General features: G+C 46.1%; 1 protein-coding gene across 8 annotated transcripts in view; it reads left to right on the top strand.

Moving 5' to 3' along the window:
- Nucleotides 1-24,682, top strand: part of LOC121280870 (serine/threonine-protein kinase Nek6-like) — a 360,301-nt gene that overhangs the window by 84,887 nt on the left and 250,732 nt on the right. For 6 of the 8 annotated variants that reach the window (XR_005943736.1, XM_041193187.1, XM_041193189.1 and 3 more), the window contains one exon: nucleotides 12,576-12,702. Coding sequence is in view for 7 of the 8 variants with exons in the window: in XM_041193187.1 (XP_041049121.1) it covers nucleotides 12,610-12,702 (93 nt within the window). In the remaining variant the exon portion in view is untranslated. Of the gene's footprint in view, nucleotides 1-11,782; nucleotides 11,866-11,973; nucleotides 12,273-12,575; nucleotides 12,703-24,682 lie in introns of those variants that run through there. The other 2 variants (XM_041193188.1, XM_041193184.1) reach the window with 2 other exon arrangements.

Here is a 24,682-nt window from a genome sequence, read left to right as displayed (position 1 = left end):
ATTTTGTTCACTTCGTGATATAAATAGAACACATGGTCAACAGGTAACTGTGCAATACCATGTTTATTTGTTTGGGAAAATTTACCCACCCCACCCCCACCCCCCCACCCCGGGACTTATTCGTTCATGGAATAACCGAGTGTTCTGGAGTTACTCACTGCCTATCCTCTGTAGGAATTCTATCGTCTTAAAATGACTATGCTGAGAATAAGGTAATAAAGTCCATGCTGGAAGATAGAACGTTTTCCCATTCCACATCCAGTAAGGCCTACCAATATCCTCAGGTCAGATACAAGCACCGCTCCCACCACTTTATCCCAAGTTACCTCCATTTCCCCGTTTAGCATGGCATTTTACTCTGCACCAGCCGATGATTTAATTTCCTCAACTCCTCCATTTTGATCTCTTTGGGTAAAAAAGAAATGGCATCAGTAGTATGTGCGACTAAACTTGAAGGCAGTTTTGTAGCGTGAGCTCTTGACAAATGAGAAGCTCAGATTGAGACTGCCCAAGGGTTTCTGAATGCATTTGGGACATTACTACACTTAGTAACGAGAGTAATCCGTCACCCTGTTTCCATTAGAGACAAACTTTGAGGGGGCCCCGCTGCCCCCCGTTTGTTAGAGATTTAATGCAGCCTCCGTTGCGTTACGATCTGAAAGCAGGCCACACATTTCCACCGTGACTTATCTGACTGTCACTTATTTTAAGCCTTTGAACAGAATTCAGACCTGAAGTAAATAGAAGCAGAATAAGCCTAAATGAACCGTGCTCGTTTATGTAACTGTGGTTAAAGGAAGGGAAGCTTTGCAGCAAAAAAAAAACAGAGAGCGAGGGAAGGGAAAGGAAATCATAATAGTGGAAAACAAGAGGCCACTTGCAGCATCAATTCCAGAATTCATTTTTTATTAATTGTCGAATAGAGAGAATATTAAAATATTAATGGTGCCTTCATGATATTCTTTCACTTGTGTGAACGACATGACACCTGTGGCCTTTGTAAGTTAAGGACCTTTGCTCTCTTTATATAATTACATTTAAATGGTTTGTAATTTACAATGGTTTGTGCAAATTGGTTGGGTGACATGTAGTGTTTTCAGTCAAAATCTTGGCACATTACTGGATGTCTAAATTATCCTTAAAAGTGCCACTGAAACTGTTATGCTGGGTGACATGAGCTGTGTTAATTGCTTCAGGTTTTGTCTGCTTGTAAAATAATCTGTGATAGAGCAGACTGCTCTTGACTGTATGAATAAATATTTACTGCTTTAAGAAGCATGGGCATTGTGCCAGTAACTGGAGATGGGTGAATTTTAATTGTAACTTTTTGCAGTCATGTACTGTCAGCCACCCTTGGGCATACTGTTCAAAGTTGCTTTTATTAATATTTATACTTTATATTCATGTTGTTGCCTCAAGCTGTTGAGCTCTACTTCAGTGGCACACAGTTATTAGGTGACGGATCAAATGCAGAAGAAGACAATATGTTTGTCTTTGAAATAGTGTTTCTCAAAAATGAACGAAAAGAAGCAGACTAGACCATGATGACAATCAGAATAGGGTTCAGCTGTTGAGTGACCTGAATTTTATGTAAAAGCTTTTACAACATTACTAACCTTCAGCCAGTCAGGAACACGCGTTTCTCTTTTTCATCATTTTTCTTGCCACGATTTTGGTGAATGTTTTATTGAGTTACTTCAATTTCTAATGATTTTTTTTTTTACACTGGGTGGTCAACAGTTTTGGGGTTTAACTGTAGCCTGGGCTACAGCAGTTGGGGCAGTGGGCTCTCGTGTAGGTCTGTGCTGAGTGAGGAGGTGGGGTTTTTTCTGTACATATTTAAAAGCGGGTTTTTGGCCAAATGGAGAGGAAATCACATTTTTCTGACAGGATGTAACATTGAGGGTTAGCAATTCTTTTCTCTAAATATCGGACATTAAACTGAACCCTGTCATATTGATAACACCAGCTCAGCCTCAGGTGGTGCTGCAGTAAGTTAAAAGTGGGTCAATGTATGAGTGCCTATGTGGCACTCCTCCTCCACAAACCAGTCCATGAGTCTCCCAACATTCCTTCAATGACGCAAAACTCTGCTTTGTACTGTTAAATGAAGCAGATAAAACAACACTTTGAATAGGTGACAAAGCCATGTAAAGAAATTAAACATGATCCCAGTGACATATAAAAGAATATAAAAGCTTGGAGCAGTAGTCAGCACTTTGGGCCTATTCTACCATTCTACACAATCATGAAATCCAACAACCATTTCATTGCTAACTCCTTAAAACTGAAGAAATGTGTTCTTACTTGTCTCTCGATGCCTAACTAAATATCTATCTGTGAATATTGTTGATTACCAAAATTATCCTGCTTTTCTTTAATGATTTACAGAGACTGTAACAGCTGCAGTAGGAAGAAAGCACAGATTCTAGAGACCAATCTTATTTTGTTTACACCTGTGAGACATTTCACCTCTCTCTCTTCCCCAAGGGAAAAAAAAATCCTTTCTTTGTTGTGTTCTTTGAATCAGAAAGTGAGTATTATGATTAAAGCAAAACCCTCCCTGTAATTAAGTGAAGGAATCAAATAGCTTGGGCTGGAAAGTAGTTGGAATTGTACAGCTGTGAAACAGGTGCCTTAATATCCAATATTGCGGGCAGAGTGCGCACCCACATTCCTTGCCAGCATTGCAACCCTGCCATATTTGTAAAGGTTCCGGTATAACCATCCAGAGTAAGCAGCTGAAACAAGCGATAGCGCTATCTATCTTCTCGAAGCTGAATTGCCCTAAATGCAGCAGGAGTTGAGATAGCCACTGTATACATGTGGCCAAATCAGCTACCCTTAAAAGCAACATTGCAGTCTGGCTATCAAAACGGTAAGTTTTATACTCTTTGCAGTTCCATTGCAATCTCTGAAAACCATTGCTGGCCCACAATTGGCTCCTCCCCAATTGCCTCACCCCACTCCCTGAACCACAGCCAACTGCAGGCGTCCACAGCTCATTGGTCTCATTTAAATGAGGCCTGAATAGGGTGGCCAATCATCTGGCTTTGTACTGGACAGTTCAGTTTTTGGCTGATCTGGCCACTGTCCAGTAACAGATGGCTTTATATATGGAATTTTGTGCCTTTGTTATGACCCTTGAGCAGACTTCCAAGGTTTTGGTAAGATCCGGTTAGGGATCTATAACGTTCTGTTTAATGCGGACAAAGTTTGAGATTTAAGATATCTGCTCGGTGAATACAGCCACAAGATGTCACGGGTTTTGAACAAACAGAAATAAACTTTAAGATACAAGGTCAGGAAGATAAAACAATTATCTATCTTATATTCTAACATTCAGGATAAATATGAGGTACATGTGAATTAACAAGCAAACCGTGGTCAAGCACCCCACGTTGCACAATAAATAGCAGATGAGACCAAGACGGAATCCATGGATTTCTCAACAACCCAGCCAGATGCCAGTAACACTGTGAGTCAGTCCGTCTTACAGAAACTCTGCCTCTCTCACCAGGGATTCCCATCTGCATCTGCAAAGATCCAGCCTGGGAATTCTTTCCAACTTGGACAGCGTCAACAACGGCCCCACCTCGCAGGGCTTCAGTCTTGTCTTCAAGGCTCTGTTCCCCTGGATTGCTGAGTCTACACTCGCGCGCCAACTCACACGCACAACTGCAGATCTCTGGCTGCACCGAGCAGAACACCACTGCTCCAAACAGGGCACCTTTTGCAACACCTTTCCTGCTCGGAGTCTGTGTGTCTCTGCTCCTCCCTTTTTTTCACCTTAAGTTAACAGGGACCTGGCTTTGTCCCCTGTCCCTTATCTGGGACCTCTCCCTGTCTCCTGCCAGCGACACTGGTCACCTGATCCAGGTTTTTGCGCTGTTTTGCTCCATTCACAGGTGCAGTGGGCCCAAAGAACGTAAAAATTGCAAAACTGCACATGTGCGTCCAGTTCCTGGTCTGTGCATGCACAAAAGCCCCCAGGTCTGTCGGGTGTTGATGTTCCTGACCTCCGCTCTCGACGAGGTAAGCGCAGTTTTCAAAACAGCCGTGGTAAACTTACCTCAGTCTGCTTCTTCCTTTTCCCTGCAACAAACTCAAACCCGCCGGGATACAGACAAAAAGGTTTCATATTTTTTCTCAACCCCACCAACACCCCACCACCTCCCCCCCCACCCCCCCAATCTCACCACCTTTTCACTTGCTCGCATTTTGGGCCTTTTCTGTCTCAAACTGTGGTGGGGTCTCCGTACCTGACGATGCCCATCTCTGCATGTGATGACATCACCCCGGCACGTGATGACATCATCCTCGCCCATCGCAGTGCCCTCTGGTGTTCCTGGCTTTTGACAGCGGCCACACCAGGGCCCAAGCTCCGGCGTTAATTGGGCCTCACAGCTGCCCAATTTGGCACTGAGATCATTCCCTCCCTCCAGTTGGTGTCGGTGGGCCTGCGTGAACCGATTTCTTCCTTCCTGACGTGCCAACGCATTTCCTCTCACAGAACCATTCACAAAATTGAAGGCTCGTTTCGACTCAGACCGGGGCAAACGATGCAGTTACGCTTTTTTATTTTTGTCCGTAATTCTACCCGTAGATATTCTTCCGAGCGCAGCGAGTTCGGTCTCCGAAGGTGTGGTGCAGATCTTGTCCACAATTCCCGTGCAGGGAAAATCCTGCTCTGAGCCGTTCTGTTGTGAGGCGGCTTTGAACAGAGGACATGCACTTCCTCACAGGGAAGGAAGAGGCACTGAAAGTAAATTCTCCGCTCCCAGGCGCTCTGAAACACTTTGGTTTAGAAGGCAGAGCACCGAGAGGAAGCTGGTTGTGGCTGAGGCCAGGCCTAAAGGCAGAGAAGGGGGAAGCAAAGGATAAAACAAATTCTTTGCAAAAAAAAAACCGGTTGAATTCAATGTTTCATTCATTACATACAAAAGGTTAATACATACATTATTCAACAGGTTTTGCTGATTTTTTTTTTCTCTCTCTAGCTACTCCGCTGCCTTTGCATTAATATCTGTGCACAGCATCGCAAGCTGCATGTGTGAGACATTTTTTTCCAGTGAGGCGGTGGGGGAGGGTGGGGGGGAGTGGGGGAGGGTGTGGGGGTGGGGGGGGGCGCGGTGGACGGGGGGTGGAAATCAGGATTTGCTGCCTGAGCGACAGAAATCAGATTAAATGACAGGAAAAGATGTTTTGTTTCCGATCGCTATTTTTATGTGGCTGAGGTTAAATAGAACTGTAAAAATGTAAAGCACTGAGGGAAATTTAGCACTGAGCATGGGCCAAAGCTGTGCCTAACAATCCCCAGCTCTCCCAAAGTGCATCTTGTTGCTACAGAGACACATGAAGGGTAGTGGCACTGGTAAAGCTGCAGGAGGTCTCCCTGCTGCCTCAGAGCAGAGCCTCAGGCATCACAAATGTACAGATGGAGAATATTGAATCAGTTGCATTCAACTGTGCACTTAGGTCAATTTAGAAGTGAAACCTTCAGTGAATTACTAAAGCAAAAAAAAAATTTTTAAAAATTAAATAACTTTTACAAGCTCAGCATTACTCTGCCAGCCGTATGGGAAGATCTCAGCTTGGCCTATCCTACTCAACGCAAGGCCAACTGAAATAGCGTCGTCCCGATATTACCCACAGTGCTAGGAGGCATCATGGATGATGTGGCAATATTCACCAACAATGGTATCATGTCAACCTGCATGCCAACTCAATTTCTTCACTGAATAAAGGCATTTAGAGAGCATAGAAACTAGGAGCAGGAGTAGGCCATTCGGCCCTTCGAGCCTGCTCCCCCATTCATTATGATCATGGCTGATCATCCAACTCAATAGACTGCTCCCGCTTTCTCCCCATATCCTTTGATCCCTTTCACCCCCCCAAGAGCTATATCTAACTCCTTCTTGAAAACATACAATGTTTTGGCCTCAACTACTTTCAGTGGTAGTGAATTTGGTAGCAAACAATTGGCTAAATTGGTTAAAAAATAGATTATGAGATAATTTAAGAAAAGCTGAGCACTTGTTACAGATTTTGATCAGCTCACTTTTCACCAATGGTCTGTTTGATTTTGTCTACACTGCAATTCCGTTATCAGTGAGAATACAGATAGGGGTTACTGTTATCGATATTCATGGCCAAGTAATTAATGGGCTTGTATAACATTCCCTTTTTTAAAATTCTTTTCACAGGACGTGAGTGCCATTGACTAGGCCAGCATATTTTTTTATTGCCCATCCCTAACTGCCCTTGAGAAAGTGTTTTTCTTATTCATTCACAGGATGTGGCCTTCACTGGATGGGCCAGCATATTAATGCCCACCTCTAGTTGCCCCAGAGAAGGTGGTGGTGAGCTGCCTTCTTGAACCGCTGCAGTCCATGGGGTGTAAGTACATCCACAGTGCTGTTAGGGAGGGAGTTCCAGGATTTTGACCTAGCGACAGTGAAGGAACAGCGATATATTTCCAAGTCAGGATGGTGAGTGACTTGGAGGGGAACATCCAGGTGGTGGTGTTCCCATCTATCTACTGCCCTTGTCCTTCTATATGGCAGTGGTCATGGGTTTGGAAGGTGCAGTCTAAGGAGCCTTGGTGAATTCCTGCAGTACATCTTGTAGATGGTACACACTGCTGCTACTGTGCATCAGTGGTGGAGGGAGTGAATGTTTGTGGATGTGGTCCTAATCAAGCGGGCTGCTTTGTCCTGGATGGTGTCAAGCTTCTTGAGTGTTGTGGGAGCTGCACCCATCCAGGCAAGTGGGAAGTATTCCATCACACTCCTGACTTGTGCCTTGTAGATGGTGGACAGGCTTTGGGGAGTCAGGAGGTGAGTTACTCATCACAGGATTCCTAGCCTCTGACCTGCTCTTGTAGCCACAATATTTATATGGCTAGTCCAGTTCAGGTTCTGGTCAATGGTAACCCCCAGGATGTTGATAGTGGGCGAATCAGTGATGATAATGCCATTGAACATCAAAGGGTGATGGTTAGATTCTCTTTTGCTGAAGATGGTCATTGCCTGACACTTGTGTAGCATGAAATTTACTTGCCACTTGTCAGCCCAAGCCTGGATATTGTCCAGGTCTTGCTGCATTTGGACATGGACTGCTTCAGTATCTGAGGAGTCACGAATGGTGCTGAACGTTGTGCAATCATCAGCGAACATCCCCACTTCTGACCTTATGATGGAGGGAAGGTCACTGAAGAAACAACTGAAGACGGTTCTGCCAAGCACACTACTTTGAAAAACTCTTGCAGTGATGTCCTGGCGCTGAGATGACTGACCTCCAACAACCACAACCATCTTCCTTTGTGCTAGGTATGACACCAACCAGTGGAGATTTTTCTCCCTGATTCCCATTGACTCCAGTTTTGCTAGGACTCCTTGATGCCACACTCAGTCAAATGCTGCCTTGATGTCAAGGGCAGTCACTCTCACCTCACCTCAGGAGTTCAGCTCTTGTGTCCATGTTTGGACTAAGGCTGTTACCTAAAGGTAGTTTATAGCTTGTCTATTTTATATACGTTGATGCCTCCATTGAAAAAAGAGGCAGAAGGACATTCTATGACCAGGATAAGTAATCATCTCTTAATACGTTCAACAGCAATTTCCAGGTGACGTTTTTCTTTCCAAAAATCTTGGCTAAGTTCAAAACTAACAGGGTGTGGCCCAGGGCAGGGGTGGTCCATACCTCCAGGACTCCAAGGATGGTGTAAAACGTGACACAGCTTTTGAATTTTAAATCTACACTAGCCAGTTAAAGTCTGGATCACCAAGAATGCCATAGATGACAACACGCACCAGTTAGTCACTGACAACCATGTTATAATGCAACTGCGCTGACTGGATTCGAACTGTGCACAGTAACATCACAGAGGGCAGTGGGTTAACTTCTGGAGAACTTAGTGCCATGTTTGCAGTGTTATTTAAGAATAGGAATATCTTGGTTTCAATATTTGTGCTTTGCTAAGCACTCCCTCTAGATATTAAAATTCTTGTGTGTGTGTACATAAATATATATATATATATATATATATATAATATATACACGCACACTTCCAGTTCAACTTTCTGGCCTGATTTTTGGTCATAAGCACATTCGAATTAGGATCAGGAGTAAGGCCACTCAGCCCATCGAGCCTGCTCCACCATTCAATAAGATCATAGCTGATTTGGTTTTAACCTCATATTGCCATCTACCCCCAATAGCCTTTCACCCCTTTGCTCAACAAGAAACTACCTACCTCTGCCTTAAAGATATTCAAGGACTCTGCCTCAGCCACCTTTTGAGGAAGAGAATTCCAAAGTCTCACACCCCTCTGGGAGAAATATTTTTTCTCATCTCTGACCTAAATGGGCGATTGCTTATTTTGAAACAGTGACCTGAATTCTATAGCCCCACAGAACCAGCAAAAAGTTACAGTGCAGAAAAAGGCTGTACAGCCCATCATGTCTGCATTGGCCATTCATTTTAATCCCACTTTCCAGGACCTGGTCGGTAGCCCTGCAGGTTACAGTGTTTCAGATGCAGATCCAGGTATCTTCTGAATGAGTTGAGCATTTCAGCCTCACCCACTAACTCGGGCAGTGAATTTCAGACACCCACCACCCTCTGGGTGAAAACGTTTTTCCTCATGTCCCCTCTAATTCTTCTACCAATCACCTTAAATCTATGCCCCCTGGTAATTGACTCATCAGCTAAGGGAAACAAGCCTATCCTGTCTACCCTATCTAGGCCTCTCATCATTTTGTACACCTCAATCAGGTCACCGCTTAGCCCCCTTTGTTCTAAGGAAAACAACCCTAGCCTATTCAAGCTCTCCTCATAGCGGCAATTTTCAAGCCCTGGCAACATTCTTGTAAATCTTCTCTGTACTCTCTCTCCAGAGCAATTATGTGCTCCCTGTAATGTGGTGACCAGAATTGTACACAAAATTCCAGCTGTGGTCTAACCATCATTTTATCCAGTTCCAGCAATACAACCCTGCTTTTATATTCAATACCTCGCCCAACAAAAGGAAAGCATTTCATACGCTTTCTTGAGCACCGTGTCCACCTGTCCTTCCACCTTCAGGGACCTGTGGACATGCACTCCAAGGTCTCTCACTCCTCAAACCCCCTCAATAACTCCCCATTTATTGAGTATTCCCTTGCTTTGTTTCCCTTCCCAAATACATTACCTCACACTTTTCCGGATTGAATTCCATTTGCCACTTCTCCGCTCACTCAACCAAACCATTGATATCATTCTGGAGACAACAGATATCCTCTTCACTATTCACTACATGGCCAATTTTTGTGACATTTGCAAAATTCCCAATCATGCCACCCACAATAAAATCTAAATCATTAATACATACAACAAACAGCAAGGGCCCCAACACTGAGCCCTGTGGAACGCCACTGGAAACCATTTTCCATTTGCAAAAACATCCATCAACCATTACCCTTTGTTTCCTGTTGCTGGATCCAACCTGCCACATTCCCCTGTATCTCATGCGATCTCGCTTCCCTGACTTGTCTGCCATGTGGAACCCTGTCAAATGCCTTACCGGGATCCATGTAGACAATATTCAATGCACTACCCTCATCAATTCCCCTTCTTACTGCCTCAAAAAATTCTATTAAGTAATTAAGACATGACGGCCAGGATTTTCTGTTTGGTGTGTAAGGATGACCCCAGCTCGCTAACACGTAAAGTGACACTTGGTGATGTTGGGTGTGCGTTCTGACATCACCGCGTGTCATTCAGATCTTTAGTTCGGTGGGCGAGCACCGGAGTTGGCTATGTGCCCCCCGAACTGTCAAAAGCCCGTTAAGGCCATTAATAAACTAATTAATTAACCTAATTGTCAGGGCTGCCTGTCGGACACATTGATCACGAAACCTCATCCATGGGTGGGACGAGGTTTCGTGGAGGGTTTATTAAATGAGTAAATATTATTTAAACAGTTGATAAACACGTCCCAGCTCATGTGACGCTGTCATGTGAGGGGACGTGTGTAAATGATTTTTAACTTTTTTTGTTCTGATATTTCAAATTGAATATAATCTCCCTGAGGTAGCTCCGTGCCTCAGAGAGGTTTCTGCGCTTTTTCACGTGCACATGCGCAAAAGAACGCAGGCCCTGACTCTCCCTCCTCCACCCCCCATCCGCACAGGGAGCGCTGAGCGCTACTGGGCGAGCGTCACGCTGGGTGGGCCTTAATTGGCCCGCCCACATAAAATGGCAGCACGCAGCCAATCACGGGCGGTGACAGAAAATTCTCCCCGATCTTCCTCTAACAAAGCCATACTGACTATCCCTGATCAACCAGTGCCTTTCTAAACAACAGTTTATCCTGGATTTTCCCACAAGAGGAAACATCCTTTCCACACTCACCCTATCAAGTCCCCTCAGGATCTTATATGTTTCAATCAAGTTGCCTCTTAATCTTTCAAACTCAGCAGATACAAGCCCAGCCTTTCCTCATAATACGATCCACCTATTCCAGGTATTAATCTAGTAAAACCTTCTCTCAACTGCTTTTAATGCATTTACATTCTTCCCTTAAATAAGAGAGCAATACTGTACACAGTACTCCAGATGTGGTCTCACCAATGCCTGTATATCTGAAGGATAGTCCTCTTCCTCTTGTATTCAATCCCTCTCGCAATAAACGATAACATTCTATTAGCTTTGCTAATTACTTGCTGCACCTCTCAACTATCTCTCCCTAGCCACTTCTTTTAAGACCTGGGATGAAATCCATCAAGACCTGGGGACGTGTCAACCCGCAGTTCTAACAATTTGCTGAGTACCACTTCCCTGGTGATTGTAGTTTTCTTGAGCTCCCCCCTCCCCTCGAAAGTGGTCACACTTTGGATTGAATATTTAAGTTTGAAACTGCTTGTGCAAACACTTTGAATGGAAATCCTGCAAGGAAACAGTTGCCTGTAACAATACCGTCGCTGGCTCATTCCAGTAAGAGGCTCCGTGAAGCCTGTTGCTCCGGTCTCTGTGCCAGTTCTATCACTACTTTGCATGTAAAAGAGCTTCAAGTTCAGCACCTGACTATGGGTATTGCCGCTTGCATGTTTTAAAATGCATTTGGATTTCACATGTTTCCCTTACAAAGAGCTAGAACAGACACAATGAGCTGAATGGCCTTCATCCATGCTGTATTATCCTAGAATTCCATGATTCTTGTATCTACTGCATGAAGTTGTTTTGCAGATTTATGGCAATAATTTTCCCAGAGGTTAAATGAAAGAAAACTGTGACTGTTGTTGCAACTAAAGGGTTAAAAGACCTTGGCAAAGAAATGCAATATCAACAGCCAATAGGACATTGATAGGACACAAAGTGACGAATGATCCTGATTCACTTCACGAACATTTAGATCTAATAACAATCACTTACTTTATCCTCATGAGTTACCTCGTCTCAGATGAACAAGTAAATACTAACACAAAGGCACATTAATCCTTTCAAACTGTGTTTCCAGTGAAGGCAAACAGTAGACTCACTAAAGTACTTTGTTAAGAAGAGAAAAAAAGTAAATAAGTATATCTTGTGCCAGTGGGTACAAAGATTAACGGAAGGAGTAAATATCAGTATGAATGGATCAAGTCAGGACACTTTTAGTAAGATACCCGAAAAAGAATTCATGCTTCAGAATGTCTTTCCGTTCCTGTGGCTGACTCATGGCCCAGTATGACATGTGTACTTTGCTATAGGTCACTACAAGCGGAAAGGCTGTGGTGAGAACACAGTGACTGACTGTCTCATGTTAAGCTCTCACTGTGAGGAAAGCCTTTCTAGAACATGAGTGGAGAATAGGAGCAGACCGCATGCTAAAAGGGTTAAAAAGTAAAGTCTGGTCAATTTACCCTGTAAGAACTAGTCTAGTGACCCATATATATTTACATGTGGGTGGGAGGTTTTGCAATAGCTTCTGAGTAATCATTTAATGGTTCACTTACAGCACTGCACTTAATGATTTGTCAAAACGTTTGTCAATGTCCAGCTTCGGAGCATTGCGAAAGCAGGAAGTGGAGTTTATTCTGGTGTCGGGAAATTACTTTGCTTCATGTGGAATTGTGACACTCGCACTGAGTGAGTGAGAGATGCAGATTTCTATGGGAAATCTGCTATAATTCCTCACAGCGAGCCAGCTTCCAGCTCTGAGAGGAAGTAGCAGTGCATTCAAATTGTTTGGAATTATATCTTGTCACACTTTTGAAGGAAGAATAGTTTCCAGGGTAGTATTACCACAGGTAATGTGATATGTGGATAATTGATCATGAATAAACTCTTGATGTAGAATGACAACTATTGTCCTAGTGACTGTTTTGGCATGAAAAGTAAATGTGAAATAGCTGATGACTTCCGAAATGGATATCTAGTGAATATCTTGTCGGAGAAGCTGAAACTGAATGAATCCATTGATCCAAAATGTAATGTAAGGTCAGCCTTTTGCTTGAGCACTCAGTGTAGTTGGGAAGAAAACGGGTTGTGGGAAATTAATACTTGCTTGCAGTGCTGTTTGGCAAAGATTTAACTGCCTGGTATCTCCACAGGATTAACCAAAAAGCCTCACGGTGACATGCTACAATGGAGCAACGAAGGAACCATCTTCCACATGCTCTCGAAGTTCAAAACAACCTCCTTTATAAAGCAGGCACAGGCTATCAGCAAGATGCTCAGGTGAGTTCAGCTACCTTCAAAACCTGACGGCTGTTTAAGATTACAACATGAGCCCTTCATCGATATTCATTTCAAATAGTCATTTCAAATTTTGAAATCGTTTTGGGCAAAATGTTAAACAACACAGAGGTTGGTAACAAAGGAAGGAACAATTTCAATTACGTAGATTGTGGGCGCCCTTTGTGCATAGAAGAAGCGAGTTTTTGCAATACTCCCATCTGGAATACACACCCCATCGTGGTCTCCTGCCTGCATAGCAAATGAGAAAGGAAATTCCCTGAACTGTCTGCATGTAAAATAAAGCACGTTGTGGTTACTAATCATGGAGCTGGGGCACTGTTTCTGGTCTGTGAGTTTGTGCAAAAATGCGAGGAATTTAACTACTTAAGTATAGAGCTAAAACAATATTGAAGGCTGAATTACAAACAGGCCTGGGTTGGTCACAAGGGACTCTAGATAAACTTAAGCTGGAAATAACTCCCAAAAGTACTGAAACCCCATTGATCAGCATCTGCCACAGCAAGTGAAAATTTGGGATGAACATTTTCATTTGATCTTTTCTGAGCGAGTGTCAAATCTAAGATATGAGCTTATCATTCACTTTCAGATGCCAATTAATTTCCTATGTGTTTGTATCTGTCCTTAATTCTATCTTAAATATGTGATTGAGTTTTATACACACACACGGACAGACACACACACGGACAGACACACACACGGACAGACACACACAGACACACACACACACACACACACACAGACAGACACACACACACACAGACACACACACACACAGACACACACACACACAGACACACAGACACACACACACAGACACACACACACAGACAGACACACACACAGACAGACACACACACAGACAGACACACACACAGACAGACAGACACACACACAGACACACACACACAGACACACACAGACAGACACACAGACAGACAGACACACACACAGACAGACACACACACACAGACAGACAGACACACAGACAGACAGACACACACACAGACACACACACACACACAGACAGACACACACACAGACACACACACACACAGACACACACACACACACAGACACACACACACACAGACACACACACACACAGACAGACAGACACACACACAGACAGACACACACACAGACACACACACACACAGACACACACACACACACAGACACACACACACAGACACACACACAGACACACCATCCCCCTGCCGCCCCCCACCCCACCTAAGGGTGCAGCATTTAAGTAGAGCAAACACAGGTTAGGGATGGGAAAATTTCCCAAGGTTCCCCCCCCTCCACCCCCCCACAGGGCAGAATGCTGCATTTTGGGTTGGAGCCCCAACCCCACAAGTGTCAGGAGCCATCACCCAACAGTGAATTTCCCTTGTTTGGCCAATTGGTGTCCAGAGGGTGTGCTCGCTGTCCAATTAAGGACAGGATCTCAAAGCTGCAAGGTCAATGAGTAAGGGAAGAGAGAGGGGACATCCATCTTGAGGCACTTTCTCAGCAACACTGGAGAAGCTGAAGTTTTCAAATTCTTTTGCGAGATGTGGGTATCGCTGGGTGTTACAGGCAGGAGTGGGGGTAATTTAAAGAGCACCAATTTCTCCTCTCACCACCACCCGTTCGAGAACAGAGAAGCATTTGATTTGGTTCCCCCTTTATAAGTGGTGGCGTATTTCCTAACCCCTTTTCTGTTCAGAACCCCACAGCAAACTCGAGGTAGGATAAACTAAAAAAAGGGGTTAGTTTATTGTAGTTAAATGCAAAAGGAGGGTTGCGCCATCGCTTCCATACTCAGAAGGATAGAGAAAAGATGGTTTTACAGTGCAGAGACCATGGAGAAAATAAATATTGGTTCACGTGGGTTCCAGAGTCCAATGAGGTATTCCTTCACAAAGGTCAGCAGTCTGCAAACTTGATGCTGCATAGTTCACTTTTCCGGTGGTGTGGATGGGATGGGCAGGCAGGGAGGACTCAGTCTTGTGGGCGAAGGTACAGAATTTCCAGCAGAAGCAGTGTAGATGGGGCGAGCTCCTTTTATGAGAGGCCGCAAGTTAGATGGTAAATAGCAGACTGAGCTATGCAGTTCAGCAAGGCTTGTTCCACAAGCCAGAGGCCTAGGCCACATGACTGCCACATCTCCACCAGGTCTTTGATGAAGGATGTGTATCCATAGCCTGGATTCCAAAGACTGTTAAATGTCTCAGCCACGAGGAATTGAAAGGAAGGTTGCGGGGCCTTTGTCTGAGCAGGGGGATCCATCTCCTTCTGGCCAGCCTGGGTTATTAAATGCAGATTAAATGCCTTTGTATACCTCTTTGAAGTTGGGATGTACAGTTCACAAGGAGCCATGATGGCTCCTCAGAGATAACGAGGTGCGAGGTTTTCCAAAACTGCCAAATAGCTTCTTTTGTTCGGTTGGGGTGGGGGTGGGGGGCGTCACAGACAGAGATAGGCTCAGCCGTTTTAAAGGCCTTGGTTCAGTTTTATAATTTTAGAAACAGCAGTGAGTGTATCTCTATATCTGTTATAAAAATGTACAGGGTGAGGCCTTAGTCCCCCTAAGGCACTCTGGCCTCAGAGAAGAAAAATGAATTTCATGTTTCATGTTTTTTGTGGTCCTATGATTAAGAGCAGGAAGTGGGGAAGCATGCATTCATTCTCTCGTTCACAATGGCACATCAGGCACACAGCTGGCAAGGGCAATTGGCAGGTTCGCTGCTGCTTTCTTTTTCTGAGGTTTGAACCTGGCTTCGTGCATTGCCCTGTCCTGGGACCGATTAGGTGACCGGGGAAGATTCAAATCTGTCTTTATGGGAGGTCTCACCGAGGTTAGAGTTCCGGATATTCCTCTGTTGGGGATCCAGGCATAAGCAAAACCATTGGTTTCAGAACTCTGCCTGCCCACCTCCTGTTTAAGTGTCCCCTAAAGGGCATGGGGGCTTCTGCAGGGTGGTTAGCCCACGGGTGGTGGGTGGGGGTGGGGGGGGTGGTGGGGGGGTGGGTGAGGAATGGTCCAGCTGCTCGGGACTACATGTAGGGGATGGTTGGGTATCTCACCCTGTGAGTTCCAGGTCCTTTGACCGTAGGGTGACCGGCTCCGGTCCAGTTTGGCTCCTTCGGGTCCACCAAGAGAAGCTGTGGGTTCAGCTGTTCAGACCCAGGGCCTTGGGTCAGACGGATGGTCAGGAGATTGAGGTGTTTTAATGGGACTTCGGCTTCTTTCGGGGGTCCCGGTTTAGTGTCCAGCCCGGCCACTGGCACCTCTCGGGTGTTTCAGTTCTGTTGCTAGGCGCTGTGGCGTTGTCACAGCAACAGGTGGGCAATGTGCTGAAGAACTCGGGCCAGTCTCTCTGGGCCTGGACGATAGGAAGGCTGCCTTCAGTAAGGAGCCTCTCCTGTGTCCACGTTGGGCAGGGCCACAGTGCTGTCGCCTGGTGGGTTGTTAGGGATCCTTTTAAACGCAGTGAGCAGCCCTCTCAGGCTGCCTTCCGATCCTGCAGGAGGGTGGGTGGGCGTGGCAGCCAATCTGGTTGGAATCTCTCCGCTGGTCAGTTGGGTGGTCGGCTCTGTGTCATTTGGAACACTACTGCCCTCTGGTGGATGGCCAGTTCTCACCGTACCTCCCTCTGGCTTTTTGGCTAAGTGAGACATCACCCCCACACTTTCCGGGCCACTTTGGGGACATTCCCTGGTCCCCACTTAAATTTACCATAATGCTGCTGGCTAGACCAATCAATGGCTTTGGATTGGGAGTGGGCTCTCTCCTAACTTGTTCCCTGTCCCCCGACGCACCACACCTTCAAGTGGAGCTGCGACTCCAGCTATATTCCCTTGTGGCATCTCACTCCCCATCTGCTCGTCGGTTTGGGGACTCCCTTTGTCCCTTTTTTAAATTCAGAAAGAAGGCTTCTTCCAGCAACACTTCCTTAACCTTGGTCTTCTCTGGTCTAATGATGTGCCTTTCTTCAAGCTCTTCGACTTCATGGGGCATCTCCCTCACTATCTATTTTGCTTCTCTGGTCCCTGTTAACCTCTGGGGTATTCTGTGGATCTCTTTTGAATTCTGTTGGCCTTTTCTGGACCTTTTTTGAACTGTACAGGCCTGGCTTTGGCCAAGTTACATTCAAACAGCTCTCGCTCAATGGCTATGGGCTTTATTTCACCCTCTTGGGCCGCTGAACGTTCACCAGCCTTCTGCGCTCCTGCAGGTTTCTGCTGGTTGTGTTGGCCTCTTCTTGTTTGCTGGCTAACACCTTGCTGCCAGTCAAATCGTTTCCCAGGAGCAAATCGATCCCTGCTATTGGCAGTTTGGGGACAATCCCGAACTGGGACAGGGCCTGAAGTAAGGTCACACTCTAGGTGGGAGCTATGGGGGGCTGCAGACACAGATCCTCCTCCCACTCCCCTGATCGGGGCTTTGTCCTTCAGGAAGGACTCGGGGGAGTGGTGGTGGGGGGTCGGGGGTAGGTCTAGATTCCCCTCCCACATTAAGAGCTGAGTGGCCCCTGTGTCCCAGAGCGGTACAGAGGACTTGCTCGCGTTATGGGATGGGTGCGAGGACACTGTTCCTGAAAGGACAAAACCCTGGAAGCTGTCTGGGAGTTTTTCCGGCTCGGACACACACAGTGCCAATCCCCCCCAAGCGATATGTTTCTGTAGCGAGAGTGTCTGCCGGCTCTGTTGCACTACCCCCTGGGGTGTCCTTTGGGTGACTGCTTATATGCAGCCCAATAGGCCTACAGGCTTTCCTCATAATTTCCAGCACTCAGGCCTGGATTGGCCTATTTTATTACAATGGGAACACAGTGACCTCAGGGTGTTCTCCTTTCGGGCTGCAAGAGGGCTCCTTATACCCACCTTTGTGTTTTATTTCCTGGGTTGGAGGCCCTTGCTATCTCGGGAACCCTGCTTATCTTTCCATGCTCATGCACGTGGCTTGGAGAGGGTCTGCCTGAGTTTCCAGGCCTATGGATGGGATCGGAGCTGTCTGTCCAGACAGCTGCTTCCTGGGCTGTGACGATTCCCTGTTCCTTCAGGCTGGAGGGGAAAGCAGTTTTTAAATCCCTCTAACAATATCAACTCCCACAATCCCTTGCAGGCATGTGGGATCTTTAGGGACCTTACCCATTGGTCAAAGGCAATTTGCTTCAGCCGTTTAAACTCGATGTAGGTTTGGGTGGGTTTCTGTCGAGTGTTCCAGAATTGCTGGCGATTTGCCTCTGGGACTAACTCGCAGGCACTTAGGATGGCGGCCTAGGTCTGCTCATCATTCATGGGCACATCAGGAGTCAGCATGGAGTAGACCTCTTGGACTCTCCCTGACAGCTGCCCTTGAATTTAAAAAGGTCCAGGTATCTGATGACCATTTTAGCTTCCTGCTACCTTCTCAAAAGTGGCAAAAAATGACTCCACATCACTGTCTTCGAATTTGGCAATGAATCTAACCTACTGGAGGGCCTCAGAGAGTGGTTCTGGGTGAGGGAGATAGGGGGTGCTACTGGGTAGAGAGAGATTTTCCCCTCACCGTTTCCAGTTGCCTGGTCTCGCTTTCCCTTTGAGCTGCTAGCTCCATTTCCAATTTTTGTAGCTGAAATTCCCTCTCTTCTTTTCCCTTTCCGGTTCCTTTGCTCTCTCTCTCTCTCTCCTGAAATTCTAGCTGCATTCTGAGATTCCCCCGCTCGAATTTGGCCGTGGGAGGGGATTTAGAGTCATGGTTGAGTTCTACATCTAACTGTTAGATAGGAGAGATCCAAATGTTCTACCAACAACTGGATCAGTTCACTCCTCCTCACTTTACTGGGTCATTTTAACTGTACCTCCCTAACTACAGCTTTCAGTGGCCTGTGCTAAGGGGTGTCAATATTCCACTGTTCAGGTTTCCTTGCTTGACCCACATCTGGGCATCAAAATTTGCTATTTTCTCAGTAAGGGAAAAAGGAATTTGCTGTGGTAAATTACTGTGTTTATAAATGTGTTCCAGCCACCGAGTTTTTCCTTTTGGTTTCCAATTGGCTCTTCGATATCTGTTCAGCTCATGTCTTACTTGGACTCGGATCAAATTCAAAGGATTGAAGCTTCCAATTTCTATGATGGACGGGAGACGGGTTAGTTTAAGCAGCACTAATTCCTCCTCTCACCATCACCCATCCGTAAATAGAAAGGTGTTTTGATTTGGTTCCCGCTTTATAAGCTGTGGCACATTTCCCAACCTTTTGGCTTTGGTGTGATCCAATTTTCTATTAATAACCCCACAGCAAACTCAGGAGAGAATGAACTAAAAAAAGGGTTAGTTTATTGCACACATTCAAAACGCAAAAAGAGGGTCTCAACTCCTCCTCCACACTCAGACAGTAAAGAGAGGGATAGCGAACTGATGGTTTTATAATACAGAGACCACGGAGAAAATAAAGATTAGTTCACGTGAGCTCCAGAGTCCAGAATCGAAGTCCAATGAGGTATTCCTTCACTGAAGTCGGTGGGTTGAAAACCAATGCTGTATAAATCACCTTTCCGGTGATGTAACTTTAAACAGTGAGATAGGCATGTAGGGAGAAATCAGTCTTGTAGGCGAAGGTACGGAATTTCTAGCGGAAACAGTGTTGCTGGGGCCAGGAATTGCATCTTGGCAAAGCTCCTTGTCTGTGAGGCTGCTAGTTAGATGGCAAACAGCAGACTGAGCTATGTAGTTCAGCAAGGCAGTATTACTTGTTCCACAAGCCAGAGGCCCATGTCACATGACTCCCACATCTCCAAAAGGCCTTTGACAAAGGATGTGTATCCATTGTCTGTATTTCAAAGACTGTTAAATAGTTCAGCCATTAGGATTTGAAAGGAAGGTTGTGGAGGCCTTTGTCTTAACAGATGATTTATCTCCTTCTGGCCAGCCTGGGTTATTAAATGCAGATGGCCTTTGTATACCTCTCTTTGAAGCCGGGCTGTATAGTTCACCGGTGCTTGTTAGTAGCTCCTCAAAGCTAACAATATACAAATTTTCCTGAAACTGCCAAGCAGCTACTTTTGTTTGGGGGTCACAGACAGACATGGTTTCGGCCATTTTAAAGGTCTTTGTTCAGTTCTAAAATTTTAGAAACAGCAATGAGCACATCTACATATTTTATAAAAATATACAGTGTGAAGTCTTAGTCCCTCACAGTGGCTGGGCCAGCATTTATTGCCCATCCCTAATGGCCCCTGAGAAGGTGGTGGTGAGCTGCCTTCTTGAACCACTTTGGTCCATTTGCTGTTAGGGAGGGAGTTCCAGGATTTTGACCCAGCAACAGTGAAGGTACGGCGATTATAGTTCCAAGTCAGGATGATGTGAGGCTTGGAGAAAAACATGCAGGTGGTGGTGCTCCCATGCATCTGCTGCCCTGGTCTTTCTAGGTGGTAGAGATTGCGGGTTTGGAAGGTGTGTTGAAGGAGTCTTGGTGAGTTGCTGCCATGCATCTGAAAAATGGCCACAGCCATTGAGAAGGGGGTGTTGAGCCACCTTTTTAAATAGTTGAAGTGCATCTGGTGTAGCTACACTCGCAGCGCTGTTAGGAAGGAAGTTCCAGGACCTGTTGAGGGATGGTTTGTTCTCTCATTCTCTCTCCCTTTATGCTGGAAGTGGTCAGCTTCTGTTCAGTTCCCCTGCCTACAATGACAATGCCGAGGTGGATACTCTCCAGAGTGGAACTGTGGATGTGAAGCTATCTAATCATGTCTTGAATACCTGAATGAGAGCTAGGCCAGTTTTTCAAGGATTTAACCATCAGTAAATTCATCATGTTTCACGGGAGCATTCAGAGTGGTAGTCATGTCCCATATGGTGTTTCTCCATGAGGAGCGAAGGAAAATGTTAGGAACTTCTATTTGGTCCTTTGCTTCGTGATGAAACACAAAAAGGCATATATGTAGACCTGAGGCATGGACAGCATAAAATAGAGAAAAAAACTGTTTTGAAATTGATTTTGTTAAATTTATTGAGCTAGTATTGTACCCCTATTCCCCATGCTATGCCTGTTGAGAATAAAGGAACATTTACTGACTGACTCTTAGCATGTGGCCAATATTTTCTTTGTATGAAAAGTGATGGAGGATAGCTCTGACGTGAGTACTGTATGAAAGTTTCTTTGAAAAGGTTACAAAACAAAGAGTTAAAAACAATTTTTCAAAGCTGACAGAGCCTGGCCATCTTTCATTTACTGAGGGATGTTCCAGCGATTATAATGTGCAGGGGCTGAGACCCTTGACTTTGACGGTGAGATGTCACATTGCTGCTCTGGGAGTGTGAAAATGATAGCTCTGACCAGGTTTATTTTTTAAATAAAATCTACAAGTTAAGGCTTTTACAGAACTTTCTTCTGGAACGTTATAGGCAGCAGGATGAGGCAGAAACAAAGTTGTGTTTAAACATTTTCCAAAAAACCGCACTACTTCATCACTACAAGATAGGTAATGAGCAAGGTTAAGGCTTGGTAATAAGTTAAAAATTTCAGGACATTGCCTGTAAATGTTTATATGAGGATTGAATGTCTATTAACAACCTACGTTAATTTTCAGCAAGTAGACTTGTTTAGATAAGGACTTAAAATGGGCAAATGTTTGATTAGGAGACAAATTAACTTTAAATGCAACTCCTGGACAATGTCTTGCGGGGAAATGATTAGATTTTGTGCAACATTTCTTCTAGCTTCCCACAGAATCCTGTGAGATATTTTGGGGAGGGAATGTGAGCCTCCTCTGCACTGCCTGGACGGCAAGTTTACAAAAAAAAAAAATCCTTTGTGGTTGCACCAGGAAATAGGATAATTCTGAACTTAGATCCAACTGTTAAATTCAGTTCAGGAAGTTGAGTTCTGCGTACTGTGTATTTCTGTTCATTTTGAACCAGATTGCCTCAATCATTTCCTGTGTAGCTTTTACAAAGAAGCATATCCACGTTAGATTGTCAATTTTAGGTCAGTTCTTTAATTTCGTTTTTCCAAGGGTAGAATTTTCTGCCTGTCGGGCGGATGGCGCGGGAGCGGGCACGGGTGGGCACAGACCTGATCCAACGGTGACCCCGGGCGGCCTGTTTTAAAAAGCTGCTGTGGCCTTTCCAAGGCTGTGAATCACGGCCAGTGGGAAGGGCTCACCAGAGCACTGCTGGTGAGCAGGTCAGGCAGGAGGGTAGGACGGGGGTGGGGGTTGGGGGTCGGGGGGGGGGTCAATGTGCACCTCGTTTTTCAGACGATTGCCTTGCTGCCCTCCTGGAGGAGGTGGCAGCGCGGTGGGAGGCCCTGTTACCCCAGGGACGGGAGGAGGAAACCCCTCCCACATGACCAAACGTGCCTGGGAGGAGATGGCGAGGGTGGTGAGCTCCTGCGACGTGATGTGACACACCTGGATCCAGTGTCGCAAGCGTTTTAACGAACCGTTGTGCTCAGGAAGGGGAGGTACCATGTTGGCATTGGTCACATAACGCAGTAGGTGAGCTTCCAACCGCCCCCTCCCAAGTCTGAGTGCAGTCAATGCATTGAATCATTGACGGCAGGTGTCCTTCGCTGGGTGGGCCAGCAGATATTGTCCATGCCGAGGTTACCCTGAGAGGGTGGTGAAGAGATGGGTTCTGCACCCACAGCATGTGGTACACTGAGACCCACATTTACTGTTTTGGGGGTAACCGGGTCCCAACGGAAGTGGTTGAAGGTCAATGCACGTCTGAACAATGCACGTCTGTAACCTGCTTGACACAAGTGTGGACAGCTGATTGGGAGACATTGCAAAGATCACCCACCGAGCCCTGGAATGAGCCAGAGGCATAGAAGCTGAGAACAGCTGTGACCTTTAGAGTCACTGGCATGGGGTGTCCACCCACACCGTTAGCGGAGATCCCAGGCCCAATCATCTGACAGTTGGAGGTGACTGTCTCCCTTGGGAGATGGAGCCTCCTTCGGCACTGCACCTCAGACATATTGAGGTAGCTGCATCGCCACCTGTGAACCCTGGCAGCAGGATAGTGGCATCTTCTGCGGCCCCTTCTGCCTTGGTCTACCTCTTGGCCCTGCCCCCCTTGTGCCTGCGCCTGTCCTTCCAAAGGTGGCTCCCCTGGAGGCTGAATGTGGACTCCTGGCCTCCTCCTCCTTCTGACCCTCCCTCCTCAGAGGAGGTGCCTCCAGTGGAGAGTTCAGCTCCCATTCCCAGGCTAAGGGAAGGCTTCCTGAAACCTGCAGGCCCGATAAAGATTCCTCCCAGCAGAGTGCGGACCTGAAGGTTGTGAGTCCAAACAGCTGGGATGTGTTTTGAAATATTGCAGATCACACAGGCAAGTATCAGTAACTTTGAAACATCAATATTTGACAGAGCACACTCACGACCCCACTGAACCCTCTTATCCCGCCCGTGGCTGAGGTTTATACAAATGTCTCCTACCCACCTGCCTGTTGTGCCAACCCGAAGATCACACGGGCGCCAAAAAATCGGCGTCAATTGGCTCCTCAAGGGCTTTAAATGGCCCGTTAATTAATGGTGGGTGCACATCGGAGAGCATCACGCACCCACCCAATGAAATAGCACGATGGCGCGCAGTGACATCAGGACACTCGCCTGCCCTGCACACCAACCGGAAAGTTCTGGCCCAAGTCTTTTCCCAAATTATCCGAAACTTTGATTAAGTGGTGTAGGGCTGAATAAGTAACTTTGAACTGAGGAACACGTTGTAATTTTTCAAGGCTGGGATAACATTGAATTCTGTAATATTAGATAATAATTCATATTCGTTGCAATTTATTCAAATGTTAAGCATTTAAACACGTTCCTACAGTTCTGCATAGTGTGTACTGTGGAGCCTGCGCCTGCTCCTTTTTTGCAATCTACAATGCAGGAGATTTGCAGGATAATATTTTTGCAGGTGTTAAATATCTGCACGTTTTGTCTGGTGCATTCAGTGCTCAGAGGATTGAGTGACAGGCTGGCAGTGGGCTGGTCATTTCAGCGTTGGATCCTTATACAAAACGTGCAAGCTGAGATTTTAGCGTTGTGTGATCGGCTGCATTCAAATTTCCCTTCACGCGTTTGGTCATTTTTACAGTTTTTATTTAGACAATGGGAGAAATGTAAAGATGTGCACCCACCATTAATTAACCATTAATTTGCTTGTAATACCCATCGTGCTCTCAGGATATCCCGAAATGCTTCACAGCCAATGATTTATTTTCTAAGTGTGGTTACCGCAAACCAACATGGTGGCTAACTTCAACATGATAAAGCCCCATAAACTGCAACGAGATAAGTGACCACTTAAGCTGTTTTGAGGCTGTGGGTTGAGGAAAAAGTGTTCCCCTGCAAAACTAGCGAATTCCCCTGCTCTGCTTCGGATAATGCACTGGCATCTCTTACATCCGCCCAAGCAGATTGGTGGAGGTTTCAGTTCAGCTTCCTGCTCAGAGTTTGACATTTCTGACAAGTCAGCACATCCTCATCGCAGCATCAAAGTATCAGGCCGGAGTTATGGCCTGAATCTTCGTCGCCGAGGCAGATAGCTGGGGGGGGGGTGTCAGGACATTTCCCGGCTTGGGCCGCCAGCCTGGGTAGAAAGTGTCCACGATGATGGGATCTTCATTGCCGCTGCCGGTGGGGGGAGGGGTGGGGGTTGGTGGGGGGGGTGGGGGGGGTTGCTGGCTGCAGTTTACCCAGGAAAGGGGTCAGAAGCGACCACGGGGGTGACCGGGTACAGAGGCGGGCTGTTTGAAAGGCCTGGTTCAGTGCCGTGGGATTTCATCCCAGTTAAAATAAAAAAACACAAAGGCCTCTTCCAGCCCTCAGCCTTCACACCCCCCTCACCCTCACTCACTCCCCATGCCACCTCATGCCCTCGGTCCAGGTTAAGCCCCCACCCACCCCTAAACCAACCTATGGCACTCCACCCACCCCCATGGTCCCCCTACCCACAATGCCAATCTATGCCCCTCCACCCACCCTC

This window comes from Carcharodon carcharias, chromosome 8 (genome assembly GCF_017639515.1).
Source record: "Carcharodon carcharias isolate sCarCar2 chromosome 8, sCarCar2.pri, whole genome shotgun sequence".
Classification (NCBI taxonomy): domain Eukaryota; kingdom Metazoa; phylum Chordata; class Chondrichthyes; order Lamniformes; family Lamnidae; genus Carcharodon; species Carcharodon carcharias.
This window is presented reverse-complemented; position numbering and strand designations above follow the sequence as displayed.